General features: G+C 34.8%; 2 protein-coding genes across 5 annotated transcripts in view; both read left to right on the top strand.

Moving 5' to 3' along the window:
- Nucleotides 1–13068, top strand: part of LOC126967376 (luciferin 4-monooxygenase-like) — a 33857-nt gene extending 20789 nt beyond the window's left edge. For both annotated transcript variants that reach the window (XM_050811817.1, XM_050811816.1), the window contains exons 3-11: nucleotides 623–812; nucleotides 1252–1395; nucleotides 1471–1618; nucleotides 7976–8110; nucleotides 9679–9810; nucleotides 9892–9972; nucleotides 10455–10601; nucleotides 11922–12087; nucleotides 12736–13068. In XM_050811817.1, coding sequence (XP_050667774.1) covers nucleotides 623–812; nucleotides 1252–1395; nucleotides 1471–1618; nucleotides 7976–8110; nucleotides 9679–9810; nucleotides 9892–9972; nucleotides 10455–10601; nucleotides 11922–12087; nucleotides 12736–12863 — 1271 coding nt within the window. In that variant the 3' untranslated portion in view covers nucleotides 12864–13068. The remainder of the gene's footprint in view (nucleotides 1–622; nucleotides 813–1251; nucleotides 1396–1470; nucleotides 1619–7975; nucleotides 8111–9678; nucleotides 9811–9891; nucleotides 9973–10454; nucleotides 10602–11921; nucleotides 12088–12735) is intronic.
- A 3384-nt stretch (nucleotides 13069–16452) lies between these two features.
- The window catches only part of LOC126967371 (phosphatidylinositol 4-kinase alpha), an 84950-nt gene continuing 80732 nt past the window's right edge, over nucleotides 16453–20670 (top strand). For 2 of the 3 annotated variants that reach the window (XM_050811809.1, XM_050811808.1), the window contains exons 1-2: nucleotides 16454–17398; nucleotides 19822–20032. In XM_050811809.1, coding sequence (XP_050667766.1) covers nucleotides 17306–17398; nucleotides 19822–20032 — 304 coding nt within the window. In that variant the 5' untranslated portion in view covers nucleotides 16454–17305. Of the gene's footprint in view, nucleotides 17399–19821; nucleotides 20033–20670 lie in introns of all 3 variants that reach the window. The other variant, XM_050811807.1, reaches the window with a different exon arrangement.

Genomic DNA, 20670 nt, shown 5'->3' with positions numbered 1-20670 from the left:
AGAAAATGTACAAAACAAATGTGTTACGAAATTTAAAAGAATTGTTAAAAAACGTTTGTATGGGAAAGGTTATTATAGCATAAACGATTTTCTTAATGACACCACGGACTGGGAATAAAGCGAACACCCTCAGGCTCTTTAATTATAAATGTTTATTGTACGATATTACATTGTAATCCATATTTTATATAAAAAAAAAGCCCGCTGAGTTTCTTGCGCCCATTCTTCTTAGGTCTGAGGCAGTCTCTTTCGAATGGGTGGTAGTTTTTGACGTTCAATAAGTGATTTCAAATCCTATTTTGAATAAAAATATTTGAATGCTGTGTTTGGAATGGATTTATTGAAAAGTTCAATGTATTATACTGTGCATTATTGAAATAGTGTTTTTGTTTGATTAATATATTATTAAAAATAAGTTAAAATTTATAGTATGATTGTTTTTAAACATTATAAAATTTCAAATTTTAATATTAAAAGCTATAAGTTTTCACTTCTATCGACAGTCTCTACAAACTGCCAATTTTTTAAATAGTCGTATACTAACTTTATTTGACCAAAGAGATGATTACGACTATTATTCTAAAAGGAATCCGACGTTTCACGTATTTATTTACAATTCCAGGTGAAATCAAAAAGCTATTTGAAATGACGTCGCCAAAAGTAATATTTTGTGATGAGAGCATGTATGAGACGTACAATGAAGTTTCTATGGACTTAGGACTCGACACGAAGATAGTTACGTTTGGATGTAATTTAGGATCTATGAGGCAGCTTTTAAGAGACTTCAACTGCATAAAAGAAGACGAATTTAAGTAAGTCCCTATGAGATATGGTTAAGAATAAGAAGCATCATCATCATTATATTAGCTGGAAGACGCTGCTGGACAAAGGTGTCCCCCAAAGATCTCCACGACAATTGGTCCAGCGCTGCCCTCATCCAACCTATGATATGATGGGCAGATGATCTGGTCAAGATTCATCTTCTGGGGGGGCCTGACCGTACGTGGTTGCCTATCGAGGATTTGCTGCCCCAACGGCCAACTGTCAGCTATGTGCACTGCCCACTGCCACTTCAGTTTCGCAATCATTTGAGCTATATCAGTGACTTTTGGTTCTCCTACGGATCTCCCCATTTCTAATTCAATTCGCAGGGAAACTCTGTGTGAAAAAGAGTTACCCTGCGAAGAATAAAAATAGATTAAGAATTGTTTAAGCCAACGATGAATTACTTACTATCACGTTTTTCTTTAGAGCTGCTGAAGTCGATATTGAAAATGTTTACCCATTTTTTATTACGACAAGTGGTACTACAGGAAATATAAAAATAGCCGCATTCAAATACAAAGCTCTGATAGAAAAAATGGTCTACTTCTCAAAATCATCGAATATATCTCTGTGAGTATAAAATTATGAAATTCATAATCATCATTTTTGTCTTGTCAAGTTATTGAACTATATTTTTATTTAAAGACATCAGAAATATTTGCAACTTTCTCCGATAAACTGGGTTTCCTCGTTCTACCTTGCTACAGCCAATCCGATGATGGGACATTGTAATATACAGACATCGCTTCCAGACAATATAGAGATTATTATACACATGATTAACAAATATAAGGTAATCTGTTTGGAATTAATATAGTTCTAAGTCTAATGAGCCATTAAGAGACTGTCTTCATTATTTATTATTGTATTTTTTCTCTTCTTCTAATCTCAGACTTTATTGATCAAAATATTACAAAAGCCAAAATATTTTATGACAATAAGGGACGAGACGAGCAAGACGTTCAGCTGATGGAAATTGATACGCCCAGCCCATTACAATGCAGTGCCGCTCAGGATTCTTGAAATACCATAAGTTCTGAGCGGCACTACAATTGCGCTCGTCACCTTGAGACATAGAATGTTAAGTCTCATTTGCCCAGTAATGTCAGAGTCAGCTACGGCGCCCTTCACCGAACAACAATGATGCATACATTACTGCTTCACGGCAGAAATAGGCGCCGTTGTGGTACCCAGTGGCGGATTTACAGATTTGCCGCCTGTAGGCTATTAAATTTTTGTCGCCTCTAAATTTTGATATAAATTTTCGATTTGTGCTCCATCATCCTCGTTACATAAATTTTTCCCGTTTGGTTCCCGTATCATTGAGCACTATGGTACCGTGTTAGATTCTTGATTATTTTTACAGCAAATAATTATCAAAAAACATTATTTTACACAAAAAATATCTCAATCATGTACCACTTTTAAAGTAAGCTGTAAGGGAGCTCAAGCGTTTAGCTTTTCTTGACGTAAAGTCGATCGTAGTTTACTCTCTTCAAGCAGGAGAAGCTTCTTTCACGTGAACAATTTGTCGCTGGTGTAAAGAAAATACGAAGAAAGAGCCATACGAAGTACTATCTCCAAGTTTGGATAAATGTTTATTAGATTCGGTTCTCGCAGGAATGAAGACAGACTTTTTAGTGATGATCCAGAAATTGGTTTTATTGAAATTTTTTCAGACGAAAGATAGCTTTGAAAGTGTACGCATTCGTGGACTCAGTCTATTTCTAAATCTAAGATACATCATCTAGTCTAAGATCCGGCCATAGAATGACCCTCACCCATCGTATTACGGGATGAAAATGATTTTTTTATAAAATTAAATATGTAAAAAAAATTATTTACAGGAGGTTGTCTGAAAAATTTGGTGCAAAGTGTAATTAATTAATAATTAAAAAATGATTTTTTTTAAACATTACACTCATTCCCTTACGCAAAAAACTGTATACTAATCGAAAGTATGTAGCTCATAGAATATGCAAACGCTGGGTTGACTTTTTTTTCCGGTGCAATTATCAGGTAGGCAGGTATATACAGGTAAATCGATACTAGTAATTTGCAACGATCCAGTTACGCGATAAACCTAATATCAAAATAAAGATAATTTTATTATGAATATAATGACATAAGGTTGGCTGCAAAAAGTTGGTGCTAAATCCCGGTTGTCGATTTTTGAAAAACGAAATATTCGTGCGGTTGAATACGTGCGAAAGAGAGGTCCGAGGAACGTATCCAGTGCGATAGAAAAGGACGCAGCATTGCAGCTGTGTGTCGCTCAATCGTCGAAAGAAAGAGAGTGCGCATGCTCTTTGTTTGTGACACGGTTGGTATTATTTATCAGTTTCCTAGTACTTCTGCAGATGATTCCGACGATGAAACAGCTGAAACACGTGAAGTTGGTGGCGACGTAAATAGTGAAGCACCTGCACGTAAAAGAAGGCGTTTTAATGAAATTGTGCGAGAAATTCGACCATACTATTCTAAACCAACCGCTAGTTTGCAACTGCTGCCGGTAGATTCATTTACTAATACACTGGATATATGCAAAGGTTCTACAGAAATTGCTATTGACAAAGATTTATTATGGGTAATGTCATTATCTCGAATAAATTCAGTTCCAATGTGGTTGGGCTATAACTGCATGACGTCAACTGATCGGAGTGAACAACAAAAGATCGAGTATTTATCTCCGATAAATAATTCTCCAACATCCTACGCAATCGTCAACGAAACATTACTCATAGCAAACGAAATAGCTGAAAAGTGTAGCCAACCACATATTATCGTGACATATGATTTAGCAATAGCAAAAATGGCTATGTAGATCCAAGAAAAAGAAAAGCCAAAATTTGACAGCATCTTTATAAATTTGGGAGCATTCCACATGGAAATGGCATTCTTCAAAACGATTGGGAAGTATATTGATTCTAGTGGCTTAGTGGAAATTCTAGTTCAAGCAGAAGTATTAGCCGGTGGCTCGATGAACAGCTACTTGGACAGCAAGCATTTCAATCGATGCAAGCGCTTACATCCACTAACTGCTGCAGCATTGCAAATTCTTCATTTTGAACAGTATTTATCCACAACAAATGTATCTCCCGAGTCGTTGGATGAATTGCTACAAGCTCAAATACAGAATGCATCAGATCAGGCTGCATGTGACGTCAACAAAAGAGCCAGATTTATTGCAGCGTATTTCAAATGGATAAAAACAGTTCTGCAGAGACACTTTAAGTGGCGCAAAAGGAAAAACCGCTCAATTTTACTATCAGTATTGTGAATTAATTAATTTATATCTTCGATTTTCAAGAAGCATGCGCACTAGCAACTTTGAATTGTATGTGGACTCGATATACAACATGTGTGATTTATTTTTTGCGTTTAACCAGCCTAATTATGCTAGATGGGCTGTGTTATACTTGAGTCATTTGATCACCTTGTATACTGAAAATTCAGTTTTGGTAGAAGAATTTCGTCGCGGCGCCTTTGGAATCAGACGCACCAAAGCAAATTTTGCTCGATCACCTGTAGACTTGACGCTAGAGCAGACTATCAACGCTGATGCTAGCAATCAGTTGAAAAAAAATGAAGAAGTTGATTATGTATGCCATCATGAAGAAACGGATAAAGGATAATTTTTCACGCATATAAAGCGCCACCAGGTTCAAAAATTTTAATAAAGGCCTCTGATACGGATGTTTTGGTTATTTTGTTGGGAAATATGCACAAAATTCAACATTCAGAAATTTGGCTAGCCAATTCAGCGACAAAAAAAAAATCAACATCTGGAATGCGTTAATTGCACTGAATTAGCGTTGAAGTTGGGATCCAAGTTATGCCAAAGTCTTCCAGCTTTTCATGTATTTACAGGATGCGATTATACGGCAGCATTCTTTAATAAAGGAAAAGTGAAACCTTTTAAATTATTTTCCAAAAACGAAAAGTATCATACAGTTTTTTCGTCATTAACAGACGAAGCTGATCTTTTCATTAACGAAAAAATGGACACAGTTCAAGAGTTCACTGCTAGTATGTACGGTATAAAAAACTGCAACAGGGTGAATGAAGCGAGATATCGAATTTTTCTCAAAAATTATTCTTCGAAAGAAGATAGCGAAACATTTTTAAAAAAAATCAAAAGTTTTGACTCAAATACTATAACACCGTGCTGGATATCACTGCAACAAAAAATTTTAAGAACAATTTTTGTCAATTCTATGTGGCTTCATGCGACGGATCCTCAATGTGTTAAATTACAACCTGAAAATTGTGGTTGGTATCTTGATGGTTATCTACAACCAACAGGATTCATTGGGGACCAAACGCCTTTAACAGTACAAGATATTGCTGAAATAACAGAAGACGAAAAAAGTGACGAATGTTGTGAACTTGAAGATACAAGTTTTATTTCCGATGAATCAGACCTTGAATAATGTAAATTAATTAATACATTTTTTAATCAAAATATTGTATTTATAATAAAATTAAATTTTTGTACAAAATTATAGCTTTGTATTTCATGTTTGTAATTTATGTTTTATTTAATTTTTTTTTTCGGAAAAACTTTTGATTTTTTGCTTTGTTTTGTTTTCGACAATTGAGCGACACACAGCTGCAATGCTGCGTCCTTTTCTATCGCACTGGATACGTTCCTCGGACCTCTCTTTCGCACGTATTCAACCGCACGAATATTTCGTTTTTCAAAAATCGACAACCGGGATTTAGCACCAACTTTTTGCAGCCAACCTTATGTCATTATATTCATAATAAAATTATCTTTATTTTGATATAAGGTTTATCGCGTAACTGGATCGTTGCAAATTACTAGTATCGATTTACCTGTATATACCTGCCTACCTGATAATTGCACCGTAAAAAAAAGTCAACCCAGCGTTTGCATATTCTATGAGCTACATACTTTCGATTAGTATACAGTTTTTTGCGTAAGGGAATGAGTGTAATGTTTAAAAAAAATCATTTTTTAATTATTAATTAATTACACTTTGCACCAAATTTTTCAGACAACCTCCTGTAAATAATTTTTTTTACATATTTAATTTTATAAAAAAATCATTTTCATCCCGTAATACGATGGGTGAGGGTCATTCTATGGCCGGATCTCCTACTAATCGTTACCATCAGAACTGATTGTAACAAGTCACTCATACAACGTTTCCAGTTTTTCAATTTTCTAATCAGCAAATTGACTAACTTCATATTTTGTGAAGGGCATTTTTTTATTGTCATGTCGCAGGCGTTCAAATACCAGTTAATCGATTAATTTAAACCAAAAGACTATATCTCTATAAGATAACGAATTAGTTTTTTATTTAATAGTAACTAGTAAATTTTCGTCAGTATTTTTACGCTTAAAGAAATAACTTTTTGAATTTGAATTTGATAATTTGCAAACTTGTCATCTCATAATTATTAGGTAAAAAATTATAGCAGCTATCAGTGAAGAAAATATATAAAAAATACTAAATTTCGACCATAATATCGAACCGTTATGGCGGTATTCTAAAAATTCATGATCATTATTGTAATAATTTATAATGCGTTTAGCAATTGTTTATGTAGAGATATTGAAATATTTATTATTTAGCACTGTATATAGGAATATATTTGAATTTTTGTTAAATATTTTAATTTCCCTCCAATTTTCGAAATTTGTATTTTGTGTGTTTAGTAATTTTTTTTTTTCAATTTGTAAATCGAAATAAAATAATTGCGTATTTTTATACAATTTAATTAATTCATCTAATTCTAGTTACGATTAATTAATTTTTGGAATCGGTGTCCTTCCGTCGTAACCCGCTCTCGCCTCCTCACGACTCAAGCACGTCTCATCTATAACTATGTATGTATCTACAAACCTATCATGGATGACACCGACTCCAAAAATGACAATAATCGTAACTAGAATTAGATTTATTAATAAGATTGCATAAAAATACGCAATTATTTTTATACTTTTGCGGCCGTTCCCAATATTCTCCCAATATATTGTCTGTCAATGGGACGACGTATAGCTTACGAGCGATAGAAGTTTGTATGGAAATTGCAATTCACGCGTCCCAATAAGGCGATAAGAATGACTTATCGGGTATATTGAGACAGCTTCAGATTATTGACAGCTAATCACTGACAGTAGAAGGTAGTAATTTATCTCTATCTGTACTCAGTGCATATTATATCTATTGTTTTGGAATAGTGAATTTGAAGTACACTAACTTACAATTTGTCTAAACATGTGTAGATATACTAAATTTTTCAATGCAGCAATGAACATAAGCGCCTTGTTTGATTACAGACAGTTAAAAATTCTGCCACAGATCGCACCCTCACTGTAAGTCGTTAAGCAGTCCCATTGATCATCATATTCGACTACGACTACGAATTACTTGACCATAACTTTGTTATAGTAGATGAGATAAATATCCGAATAGCGTAAAAAAGATTCGACCGAGTATCGTTAAATTGCTCCTAAGAATTGAAGAGTTCCGATACTTTGTCATGGATTCCGTAATCAGAACTTAACCAAACTCACCATACTACCCTTGAAGTATATCCTTTCCAATAAAAAAAGAATCATCCAAATCGGTTGGCGCGATATTGAGTTATTCGTTAATTTATTATCCACATACGTATAGCAAATTTAAGACTTTTATGGTTTTCTCATGAATGCCATTGTGAGATTAGACCAAATTACAATGGGACCACACGAGAAGCACCAGCTTTCAAATAAAAAAAGAATCATCAAATTCGGTTCACCCGGTCGAAAAGATTGAGGTAACAAACATAAAAAACACCGACGAATTGAGAACCTCCTCCTTTTTAGAAGTCGGTTAAAAAATATGAACTAAATGTGCCGCCCCTTAAAATTTACCGCCCTAGGCTCCAGCCTACTCAGCCTGCTGGTAAATCCGCCACTGGTGGTACCCATAATCAAGCCGGCATCCTGCGCAAAGGAGCCTGGTGATATCTTTTAGATTGAACCTAAATAGGACGCTAAAATTTAGTTTTATACACTTGTATTGTAATTTGTACTATAATGCATTTTGCATATACGGCTGAACCGGTTTTGAAAGCATTTTTAGAGATAAAAAAGCACCTTTAATTATAATAAGCTATTAAGATTATTTTTCAGCCAGTTCAATGTCTAGTAGGCCCGTCATTAATGTCGGATTTATTGCAACACAAAGATGAAGTAGACTTAAGCTGTTTCAATGCAGTTTTCTTTACTGGATCTAAAATATATCCCGATGTTATGGATAAATTTCAGGTAAATATTTTATATTATTTCATAACTTTTAAATCAATTTAATACGCAGAGTTTTCGCAAGTACGCAAATATTACACAAGATCTTTTAAGGGGAATTATACTAAAATTAATACGAAGCATCTTATTTTAGGCGTTTATCTCATGGTAAGTGATATGCCCTGCCCACTACAATGCAGTGCCACTCAGGATTCTTAATTGAACCCAAAATTATGAGCGCTATCGCAAATAGTGCTCTTACTTAGAGACATAAGTATGTAAAGTTTCATTAGAGAAGTAATTTCACTAGCTATTACACTCTTCAAACCGAAATACTGCGAATAATGCTTGGGCATAACTGGTTCACTACAGAAAAAAACGTCACTGTGGTAGGCGGTGACTTTCCGTGCAAAGAAGTTTATTTTTCTGTGGACGATCATGGATGGCTTGGATCCGAAGAGCTGTTTAACCTGATTCCTGCCGCCGAATTCCACCTTCGCACCATCTGGATGTGTGGCGATTCTCCACAATGCGGTTTTCAAGAAGCTTTCTTCCACAAAGGTGTGGAATAAGCTTCCTTGTGCGGTGTTTCCGGGACGATACGACATGGCTGCCTTCAAAAAAGCGCGTACACCTTCCATAAAGGCCAGCAACGCTCCTGTGATTCCACTGGTGTTGCAAGATGATGTGGGCAGCGGTGATCACTTAAACTTAACATCTGGTGACCCGTATGCTCATTTGTCCTCCTTTTCTATAAAAAAAGGAGCCTCCCACTGGTAAACCACTACCTTCATCGTTACATGTCTCGTGAGCGACACAGCCGATCGTCTCTACCTTGTCGCAGGCTAACCCACAAGAGCTTTATGTTAATTTACTGTTGGTGGATTAGCATCCATATTTTATTATATAGTGTCCATATTGTTCTAAAATTTATATGTTTTATGATATATATACACTTTATCAACAGCTAGATACAATATTATGCTATAGTCTTCTTCTAAATCCTGCTTAATCACTATTATATTATTAACAGTTTATATTCTTGTTATTTTAAGTTTAAACATTCACATCATAATTAGTCATATAATTTGGCTTATATCCAAAGAAACTTAATATGATCTTGAATCTCGATAACTTAACTATGGCTCTATAACAAAGCCTTTAAAATAAATTTGGTATAAAGTTATACCTGGGAATAATCCAAGAAATTGCAAAATGTTGACTCTGCGATATGCAGACAACATTCTCAATACAATGATAATTCTGAAGTTAGAACGTTACACGTCAGATTAATCATAAGTATTATATCTATTTGTAAACATTTTACATGTTCTTGGTTTATACTCAGATATAACGTTATACCAAGTTTATTTGTAAGGCTGTTAACGTTTCCCGCGTTTATTTGCAAGGCTGCCTGACATTCAGATAATTACAGAATTATCATTGTATTGTGTTAGTGTTTTCAGCGATATAGTCAAAATTAAACATATTCTTGGTTTGGTCTCAAGTATAACTTTATACCAGATTTATTTGTAAGGCCGTATATTATGTACAATATATTTAAATGATTTCAAAGGACATATTTACTGCAGGCATGTCTACGAAGAGGTGCAATTGCGTTAGAAGCGTATGGTCAGACGGAAACTATAGGTCCTGTCATCATGTCGATGCCAGGTATGCCTCGGGGAAGTTGTGGAAAAGGCTTCCACATGTATTCTTTGAAAGTTAGTATGAAATTATTACATTTCTTGAAGTGTTCACTATAATAAATGATATTTTTAACGCATAATATCATATATAAACAGATGCTAGATACAGAAACAGGAGATGAAATTTCTGAAGTTGGTAAAGCCGGAGAGTTGTGTGCTAAGGGGCCATCTTTTACGGTGAGTCTTTATGTGCGAGTCGTATATTCTGAACATTTGAAATGATTTTATTGAGCACGTATCAGAAAAAAAATCTTCTCACATTATTTCTAAAAGTTAATATCTTAATGGTTTTTTTTTATGTGTGGCTTGGCCTATACGCACAATAATTACAACAAGAAAAATTAAACCTTTTTTCTTGCATTACGCTAAATTTGTCCATGGGTGTATACATACCTATATATATTGACGACCCCTTTTAACCCAGTAGTTAGTGACCCTGCCTACTGAGCTAGAGTACCCGGGTTCGAATCCCGGTAGGTGCAAGCATTTATATGATGAATATGTTTTTGAATCACGGAAGTTTATATGTATTGTATTGAATATATCGATGTCTTGTACCCATAGTACTCAATATGCTCAGTTTGTGTGAATATTATTTTATATTCTATTTGAAATTTTATTGACACCTTGTTAATACAATTAACCAAATCAAATATTAGGAATATTGGAATGACCCCGAGGAGACCGCGAATCGTTTTACATCAGATGGATATGTCAGAACAGGAGATCTGTTGTATAGAGACGAAGCTGGATTTTATTACTTTGTTGAGAGGATTAAAACACTTATAAAATGGAAAAACTTTCACGTGAGTACGAATGGCTTATTGGTTCTTCGTGTAGTCATAATTCATTAACAAAATCAAGTCGACTTATTCTCAGTCAAACTACCTTAATTATTATGCCTATCTACATCGCTTTGTATGCAAGAACGATCCTCTCTATGTATGTAACACTGGGGCTTGCATACTTTATAGGCAATTAGGCAGTGCCTACCCTCGCAATGAACCTTTATTAATATAGCACTAGTTTTAAAGTCGTTTTAGTTTAATTTTGTTCCGTTAAAGATAACTAAACTTCTATTGATTGAATACAATAGTATTAAAACACCCACTCTTTAATATTTTCCTCACGATACATACTAATTACTTACGTACTACGTCGGGCTAATTAAGGCCAACTTCTTCTTCTTCTTCGTTACACTCTTGACAGAGCGGTCGTGCTCATTACAAAGTGAAATTCTTTTGGGGCAGATGTGATTTGCCCCACGAGCTTTCGCCATTTTTCCCTGCTTGCCGAACAGTCTGGTACACTCGTTCAATGGGCCGCCCACGGCAGACTTAATTTGGTCGGTCCATCACATGGGCGACCTTCCTCGCCCTCTGGTCCCCTCCACTTTGCCGTGCACGACAAGGCGCTCAATGGACTCACTTTCGCGCCAGGAGACGAGTCCGAAAAACTTAAGAATGAGACTCTGTACTAACACCGAAAGTGGTTATTTTATGGCAATGGAGACGTTGGTGCAAAACTCGGTCCATGAAACTCCCAGCATTCTTCTCCAGCACCACATCTCCAGAGCGTCAATTTTATTTTTCTCGACTTGTCGCAAAGTCCACGTCTCTGCAGCATACAAAAATATGAGAAAACAAGTGTTTGGACGAGCCACAGGCCAACTATGACAAGTTTGATCTACAGTGCGAGTGCCTACCTTGCTAGAAAACCCAATGCACGCCCCTGTGTGTAAACAGTATACACTATATAGAATGTGTGGTTTAGGCAACCGGGAAGTGAGAATTCCTGTGAGAACGAGTGACAAGTTGTTCGTGGAAGGTTCGTCTTAGTAAATTTGAAGTATGTTTTAGTTAAAAAAATTGACGTAGATATAAATTAGTTATTTGTATTTTTAAATTCCACTAAAAAGTTTTTGTAAGGCGATATTTGTTAAAAACGTGTTACTACTCTTATTACTTGTATTTTACTAGGTTTTACTAGGTTTGAATGTGCACTGGAAACAAACAACTGTAAAAAAAAAAAATAGTAATGAAATTTCAAATCAATCATAACTAATAGCTATCACTAACTACTCTATAATATTTCCCACCACTATACTTCTATATTTTATTACCCAGGTGTTACCCTGTGAAGTGGAAGACCTTATTCGCACTCATACTGGTGTGGATGATGTATGTGTACTTGGGATAAAAGATCCTGAAGATGGTGAACTTCCAACAGCCTGTGTTATTAGAAAATATGGAGCAAATGTAACTGCTCTAGATATCAAGGAGCTTGTTGCGAGTATGTATTTAGTAGCAGTAAAGTCTTACTTTAAGGCTGGGGACCGAGACGATAGCCTTGAGGAATCGAGCGGAGATCTTTCTCGCACAAGATCGCCATAGTTTTAATTGTTCAGAATTAGAAGCATTTTTAATCGATTACAAACATAATATAATTTTCTTTACAAAACTAACAAAACTATGTCTTGTTGATGTAGAACTAATAAATTTTCATACAATTTTTATCGCGATAGAATGATTAGCCTGGCTCCAAATGTAAGGGCTATTTTGGTGATTTATTTTTCGCGTTGTCTATAAAAATAGAAATGTAAAGAAAACATAAATAATTCTTTTCAAATTCTGAACATATATAATAATGTTTTGTAAAAATATAACCTTTATATAAACCGTCAAGAAATGTTTATTTCTACAGGACTGTCTTCACACCTATCTCTGTTACGAAATAATTGCTATATTTCATAAAACTATTATGGAAGGTGTACGCCCTTTTTTTGAAGGTACCCATGTCTTACCGTCCAGAAAACACCGTACAAGGAAGTTCATCCACAGCTTTGTAGAACGTGGAATAAAGCTCCTTGAAAACCGCACTGATTCATTTAAAAACTTATATTTGATATTAATATGCTAACCGTGATAATGTTATTTTTAGGTAAATTATCAAATCAAAATCAGCTACGTGGTGGAGTACTATTTCTGCAAGAATTTCCGACCACATCTACTAAGAAGATAGCTCGAAAGAAACTACTGGAAATTGTACTGAATTCCAAAAGGGAATAAAATAATATGAGGGTATTAGAATGCAAAATATTATAAATGAATGATGAATAAGAACCGTATACAAACTTTAACCTAAATTCAAGTTTGACAATTATAATATAATATAGGAATTAAATGACTTACCGCTTGTTGCAGAAATTATCCCTAAAGTTAATGTGTTACTATCGACCGTTTTCAATAGCCTATCTACCCTTAGTTTAACTAACGAATAAAAATATTTGAATTTGAATTGCTGCCACCGTTTAATAACAAGATCTTATATATCCATAGTTACGTCCCATGCTATCTGTCAATAGGTTATTGAAATGTAAGTAATCGTAAAGGTAAAGTAAAGGATAGGTAGATTTGTATACATCTAGTAAGTTAAACTAAGGATAGATAGGTTATTGAAAACGCCCGTATATCACATGCTATCTTTGACTGTCAAAATGAAAAACAATTTGATGGTATTATATTTAATGAAACATTAACTTTATGATGATGCTTTCTGCAACCAACGGTTAATGAAAATGAAAGTCGACTCTACCATTTACCTCTTTCATTGCCTCAATAGGTGGGCGAGTATTAATTTAATTATATATGCAGGTAAAACCATGGAGCACAGCTAGTTTATTAATATATTAATAAATCTCGTTCGATAAAAGATTATGAAAAAAAAAATTACGTATTTGCACTATTTAGTTATAGGTATGATAGTAAAGTAATACCTCATTACTACTTGGTGAATAATATTTTCTTGTACTGAACATTAATGTATTATGTAATTTATAATATTCTTGTACTGAAAATGAAAGGCTGAAAGGTTGTAACCTTAGATACATTATACGTCTAGACAGAGCCTCTTGCTGTTAGGCAAAGGATAAAAATAGGCCAGGTGTTATAGTGTGCGTGACAAGCTACGACTTACACTCACTATATATATTATGTCACTTTGTTTAAGTATGTGTGAATTACTTGAGAATAGAGGTATACAGTTTGCCGCTGTTTTCGACGTATTCACAACTGTCGCAGTCAATAAAGACTTATACATTATCTAAGGTTGTAGCCATGTCTTCGTGATTTTCAAGCTTACAGTTTGGTATTTCATCCTAATACTGTTATATTTGCAGCTTCATGGCAATTTTTGTAAGGCAAAATCAATTATATTTGCTTTTATAATTCCTGTTAAACTCTGAAAAATATAGATAATCTAATGTTACTTATCTTAAATTAAGGACTACCTAAGAGCGCTTCCGCATTACGTGCAATCAGAGTCCGCTCCGTACCCGTGAAAACACGGTGTGGAGTAGTCGTAGAACTATTTCTTTTGTAGCTTACGTACTAGATCCGACTTCCGTCATCCGATTTCTTTCCGTCAACCGTAGAAGTAGTTCAACGACTACTTCGGACCGTGTCTGCGCGGATACGGATCGGACTCTGATCGGACGTAGTCCGAAAGCGTTCTAACGATTAGGTAATGCTAATAATTAAAATGTACTGCCTATGTATTAAAAAACCACTAATAGTCTAGCTCTCAATAGTCTCCTCCTTTATAATAATGAATTTATATATCTACATTTCTCTTAAAATAAATGTTTGTGTCAACCCGAACCTAAGCTGAAGTGTTAATTTATTGAATGGAATTGACCCTAAAAAAATTATAGAGCGGGAAACTTAAAAGCAAGGCCCAGGTGCCATTTCCTACAAGATGATATAATGCTATCGCGCCAAAAGATGACGAATGAGTTGCGACTAATTCGCTAGCGTGTTGGCGCGCGGATGACATCAGTGTGGCAGAAAGACTATCCAAAGATGAAAACCAAGCTCACTCCGAGGTGGCCCCTGATGGAACGCTGGATAAAAGCGAGATTAGACGGAATGCAATCCAGCGTCCCATCAGGGGTTACCTTGCTGGATGCCATCCATGTAGATTGCAGATGTCAATCAAATATTGATATAATCCTCATCGTCCTTGGATTGTGGGCGTGTGATTCCATACGCGGTTGGCGAGCGAAGATTACATCCGTTTTTGCCGGCAGATTACATCTAACAGACGCAGTTGCGTTGTAACAGACAGTGAGTGCGAGGTATTCGAGAATTATGTGTCGTACGAAGACCATGTCCATATTAAATACTAATGAAAAGAATAAGAGATAAAACAACACGTAATTTGAATTATAATAACTGATGGAACCAGGGGCGGATCTTGAATTTGTGGGGCCCTGGGCTAATACTGCTTAGGGGTCCTACCTAAATACTCAGCCAATTGTCATTTTGTCAAAAAATTGTTTTCTGTAGTGATGTAGGTATGTATTATATAATATGTTAAGATTATTATAAAAACTAAAGATATTTATTAAAACATTATTTATAACAAAATAAATTGACAGTTTATGAATGGTTATGTTATATAAATTATAAAGCAACCTTTCTGCATTTTTGTGCTGCAAATTCTTTTATTTGGCTTTACCTAACACATAGATGGGCTACGGCTATTGAAAGCAAGGGGGAAGGCCTGGCAGTTAGCCTGGATATAGCGAAGGCCTTTGATCGTATATGGCACAAGGCGCTCCTCTCCAAACTTCCATCATTTGGGCTTCCCGAGAGCTTGTGCAAGTGGACCTCCAGCTTCCTCACTGGGCGCAGCATACAGGTCGTTGTCGACGGATATTGCTCGAATCCGAAGCCCGTGAATGCTGGAGTGCCCCAAGGCTGTGTGCTGTCTCCCACGCTGTTTCTTGTGCATATCACCTCCAACATTCATTGCTATGCAGACGACAGCACTGGTGATGCCGTATACACGGGCCATGCAGGTCTCTCTCGGGAAATCGTTGACCAGTGCCGGGAGAAACTTGTGTCTTCTATCGAGTCCTCTCTTGAGAAGGTCGCGGAATGGGGAAAATTGAACCTTATCCAATTTAACCCCCAGAAGACTCAAGTTTGCGCGTTTACCACTAAAAAAACCCCATTTGTCGTATCACCGCTCTTCGACAACACTTCCCTCAAAGCCTCGCCTAGTATCGGAATACTGGGTCTCGAAATTCAGTTCGATTGGGGGCCCTCTGTATCCACGGGGCCCTGGGCTGCAGCCCAAAAAGCCTTTAAGTAGATCCGCCCCTGGATGGAACGTTGGATTTCATCCATCTAGAAAAGTCTTTCCTTCTGTCTAAAAAGTGCTAAAAACATATTAATGTCTGATGTTTTCGAATAGTGTTTTTGAAGTCGGTTATTTTTTTTTTAATTTTTTGTGAATGTGAAGTACACTAACTAAAAATTTGTCTAAATATGTGTAGATATACTTAATTTTTCAATGCAGCAATGAACGTACTTAAGCGCTTTGCAATTTGATTACAAATAGTTAGAAATTCTGCGACACTGCGCGTTATTGAGTAACTAGCTGACCTGGCAAACGTTGTTTTGCCATATAAAGTATATAAACCTTCCTTGAGCATCAACGAATCTATTACAAAAGATTTCATTGAGATCGGTCGAATAGTTTAGGAGTTATTAAGGAACATACAAACATACATTCTCTTTTATATATATAGATTCGTAAATTTTTCATCCACTTTGCTATACGTATGTATAGCAAATTTAAGACTTTTATGGATTTTCTCATGGATGCCATTGTCAGATCTGGACCAATGGACCAAGCGCGTACACCTTCCTTAAAGGCCGGCAACGCTCTTGTGATTCCTCTGGTGTTGCAAGAGAATGTGGGCGGCGGTGATCACTTAACACCAGGTGACCCGTACGCTCGTTTGTCCTCCTATTCCATAAAAAAAATACAATGGGGTCCACACGGGAAGCACCAGCTTTCAAATAAAAAAAGAATTATCAAAATCGGTTCACCCAGTCGAAAGTTTTGAGGTAACAAACATAAAAAAAAACGCAAACTAACGTTTTGCGATATTAATTATTATTATTTGGTTTTTTCGTCCATTATTAGGACAGGCAAAGGGTTCAAGCCAATACAGCCGTATTCGTTAATATTCAATAATATATTTCACGATTTTTTCACGCCAAAGAAATATAACTTTCTTTTTTCTTATTCAGTGGATACTGCCCATTTTTTTTAGTAAATCAGTAAAATTAATATTTTTATAATAAGGCACTTCGTTCCTATCCGGTGTCCCACGACACCATACGGTTTTTTTTTCTTAGAGAGTTTCGCTAGGTTGGTGTACAAATTATAAAGGCGAGCATGCGATTTATAGACATGTTGCAATGTTAACTCAAACGTCATTGTCAACGTCAATTTCAAAATAATTAGGTACCTACGGCTACTAGTCAAAACAATTGTGACACTTGTGTATTTTGCAAGTGCAAGTTTCTGTGACGGGTGACCCTGTGTTGAGTGTTGTTGATAATTATTGATATTGGGAAATCGATTGTCGACACTACAGCTGTGAATATTCGTAACGAGTATGTTTCAAAATTTTGTGACTCAGATATGAAATTCAATGTTTACTATGGATGAAAGTGATTTTTTTAAACAGACTGTCCAACATTTAGCACGATGTCTCTCTTGCCTCAATCCAACACCTTGGGAAAAGGTAATATATTTATGTGATAATTAAATATTAGAATAATTATTAATTTATCTTGAAACAATTAAAGGTGTCGCATTTTTATCCCATATGAAACTACAGGATTATACTTAAATTCTAATAAATAATTAAAGTTTTGTTTAGTATTTGTAATCTCTATGACCTCATCCTATTATGACATAAGCAGTAAATATATTATCCTCCAAATTAAAAGAAGTTTGTAATGAAGAAGGTTTTGCTTGTTTAATGAATATTCAAAGTAACATGAGGTAGTATGAGAATCATGGATAATAAATAATTAAAAATCAAACTAACATGCAACTAGAAAACCAGACTAAAAAATAAAAATAAAATTATAATAAGTCTATATTAGGCATAGCATGATCCTCATAAAGTCATATAAGATCTAAAAATGCTAATCTAATGCTTTCAAATTAAAATCTGATGTTTGGTCGGAGTCAAAAATCATGTGTAAAGATTCTGTTACATAGATAGCTAGTAACAGTAATAAAGGTTATTGCATTGTCTTCAGTGCTTAATAAGTGTGCAAACTTTTGATTCAATCCCATGTTATAATGTGAGTGAAAATATTAATCCTGGGTTATAAGTATGGTAAAAATTAGGTTAATGTAGTAGTATAAATCCCTACTAATATTATAATTAATTTAAATGTAAGTTTGCTTGTTACGGTTTCAAGCCTAAACCACTGAACTGACCGAGAGTAGAGCTTGGAAAAGGATATAAGCTACTTTTTATTGCGAAAATCATTCATTATTTATGATGACACTATTAAACTTTGTATTTAGGCACTTGATAAGAAATAAGTTATAAGTATTTGATCAAGCAAAGTATTCAACTCTTGCATTCTGCCTTCCTTTACCTATGGTTTTCAGACCTGGGCCCTTACCCAAAAAGAACTAAGTAAGTTAAAAGTTTGCCAAAATTCAATAGAACAAAGTGTAGTGGGATTAAAGTGCCAAGACAAAGTGCGATTGGATTATATCAAAGGAAAAACTGAGTTCAAAACATGATGGGTAGGCCACTTTATGAGGGATGAAACACCAAAATGGTCTAGAGCAATAACTGAATGGTACCCCAGAGGAGATAAAAGGAATAGAGGAAGACAGTTCATACGATGGGAGAATGAACTGAAACAGATAGGAGGACCACTATGGACTAGAATAACAAGGAACAGGAAAGAACGGAAAACCTTGGCGTTTAAGGCTTAGGTGGCCTTTGTCGAAGGACAAACAGTTAACTGAAAGAGGACACAGACTGCTTAAAAGTTACTGCCAATAATTAAGTTAATAAAATAGTTATGTACGATAAGTTAATAATTAAGTAAAATGTTTTATAGTATGTGTATTAGTTAGTAAGGAAATTTTTATGTTTTTTTAACTGTAATAAAGGCTTTTTTATTATAATTATATTTGATCAAGCATTTTTGAAACTTTGACCTACACAGGGATGAAATAGGAGATTAAAGTTTGTAGGGAAATACTGTTCTTAGAGACTTTCCACATTGACAAAGGGATATCCGCTATATCATAGAAAAGTACTGCCAGCAGTGGAAGAGCAGTTTTTTATTTATTTGCAAAGTATCCCAAAAAAAAATTCTGCCCAAAGTTAATATTCCACTCAGACAAAGTCCCAGGTAAAAGCTTGTAATTGATAAAATCCACATGAGTGGACAAAAGCAGGGAATTGTGTAAGAACAAAAGTCTACATGTACAGGTTCCTAATCTCTGTCTACCCTATGGGGAGTGTGGCTGGACACACAAAAGAGCTATCACTACAACATGTTAAATAAGAAAACCAACAGCTAAATACATGGTAGGCTGCAACTCCAGTTGCATGTGTTCAAAGCATGATTAGTAGAATTATATGCTTAAAATATAATATTAATAATTAAGAAATCTCTCTGATCGCATGATATGCTTCAGATTAGCATAATTTTGGAGCTTGCTCAGCGTGAATGTATCTGAAAGATATTGAAAGATGCAAACCATCCTATAAACAAAATAAGGGTCAGAACATGGTGAGGGAATGTTGTGCCATATGGCACTCTCGGTTTTGTATCTGAAAAATCTAGTGCCCTGGGGCACTGCCGATTTTGCAAGGTTAATATATCAAATATCACAACTAAATAATGTTGCTGATAACTTATTAGTAAGAAAAGGAAATAAAATATGTTATGTACTTAATAAGTAATAATAGAAAGTAATTAAGAATTTTAAATAATTTTTAAATGATTTTATATTATGTAGATTCATTTCTATACAGAAAAAGATGGTAGGAAGTTGGTTTTAATTTTTTAGGCTCTAATCTTTGTATAATGGGTGTTGTATTCACAACAGATTCTGAAGAAAGGGTATGGAAAGACTATCTTTTAATGTAACTGATGATTTATATTATTGTAATATTCTCAGGTGAATACGTTATTTATGCTATGTCCACAAGTGAGCTCTTCATTTGTTGTGACCTCACGAAATCAGGAGGCGAGTATAGCTCTTGGGCTATATTTCCTGCAGAGTGGAATGCAACACCAAGATAAACTTCTGCCATATTTTCTAAAAGTGCTGAAATGCCTTACAAATGCACAGTTTGAAGAGCCTATGACTAGGATAAAAAACGATGATAGTAAGTATTCATTCAAGTGATATGTTATTAACTTTTTTAATTGGTATACAGAACAGAAGTACAAGGAATATATTACATTAATTTATTATATTATAAACAACAAGAAAACGAACAGCTAAATACAAACTACACTGCAACTCCATAAGGGTGTGTACAGCATGATTAGCATATGGCAATTAGGGTTGCCACCCATTCTTTATTATTATATTATATTTTTTATTGTACTCTATTCCAAGTAGATGTGCACTAAAATCTATCACACTGATACAATAGTGTACTATACACTTAAATATATTTTTATAAAACTGACCTTTTTAGCAAATGTCTGTGCGAAATTAATATAAAACCTTTCAATTATCCAAATGAAATGTACTGGTTGTACCATTAGCATTTTATAAAAATTAGGTATTTCTGCATGCAGCCACATTAGTTTTTATGTCACTAATATTAATGTGATAAGTTGTTGGAGGAAGACATGTTGTTTAAAAAATAATAATTTTAAAAAGTCTGTCTGTTAAATCAGAAATACTCTACTACTTCTATCAAATGTTGGCAACCCTAATGGTGTAATGTGTAAGCGGCCATTACACATAATTTATTATAGTTTACATATTTTTTTTCATGTCATTAAAATATAT

This window comes from Leptidea sinapis, chromosome 13 (assembly GCF_905404315.1).
Source record: "Leptidea sinapis chromosome 13, ilLepSina1.1, whole genome shotgun sequence".
Lineage (NCBI taxonomy): Eukaryota > Metazoa > Arthropoda > Insecta > Lepidoptera > Pieridae > Leptidea > Leptidea sinapis.
This window is presented reverse-complemented; position numbering and strand designations above follow the sequence as displayed.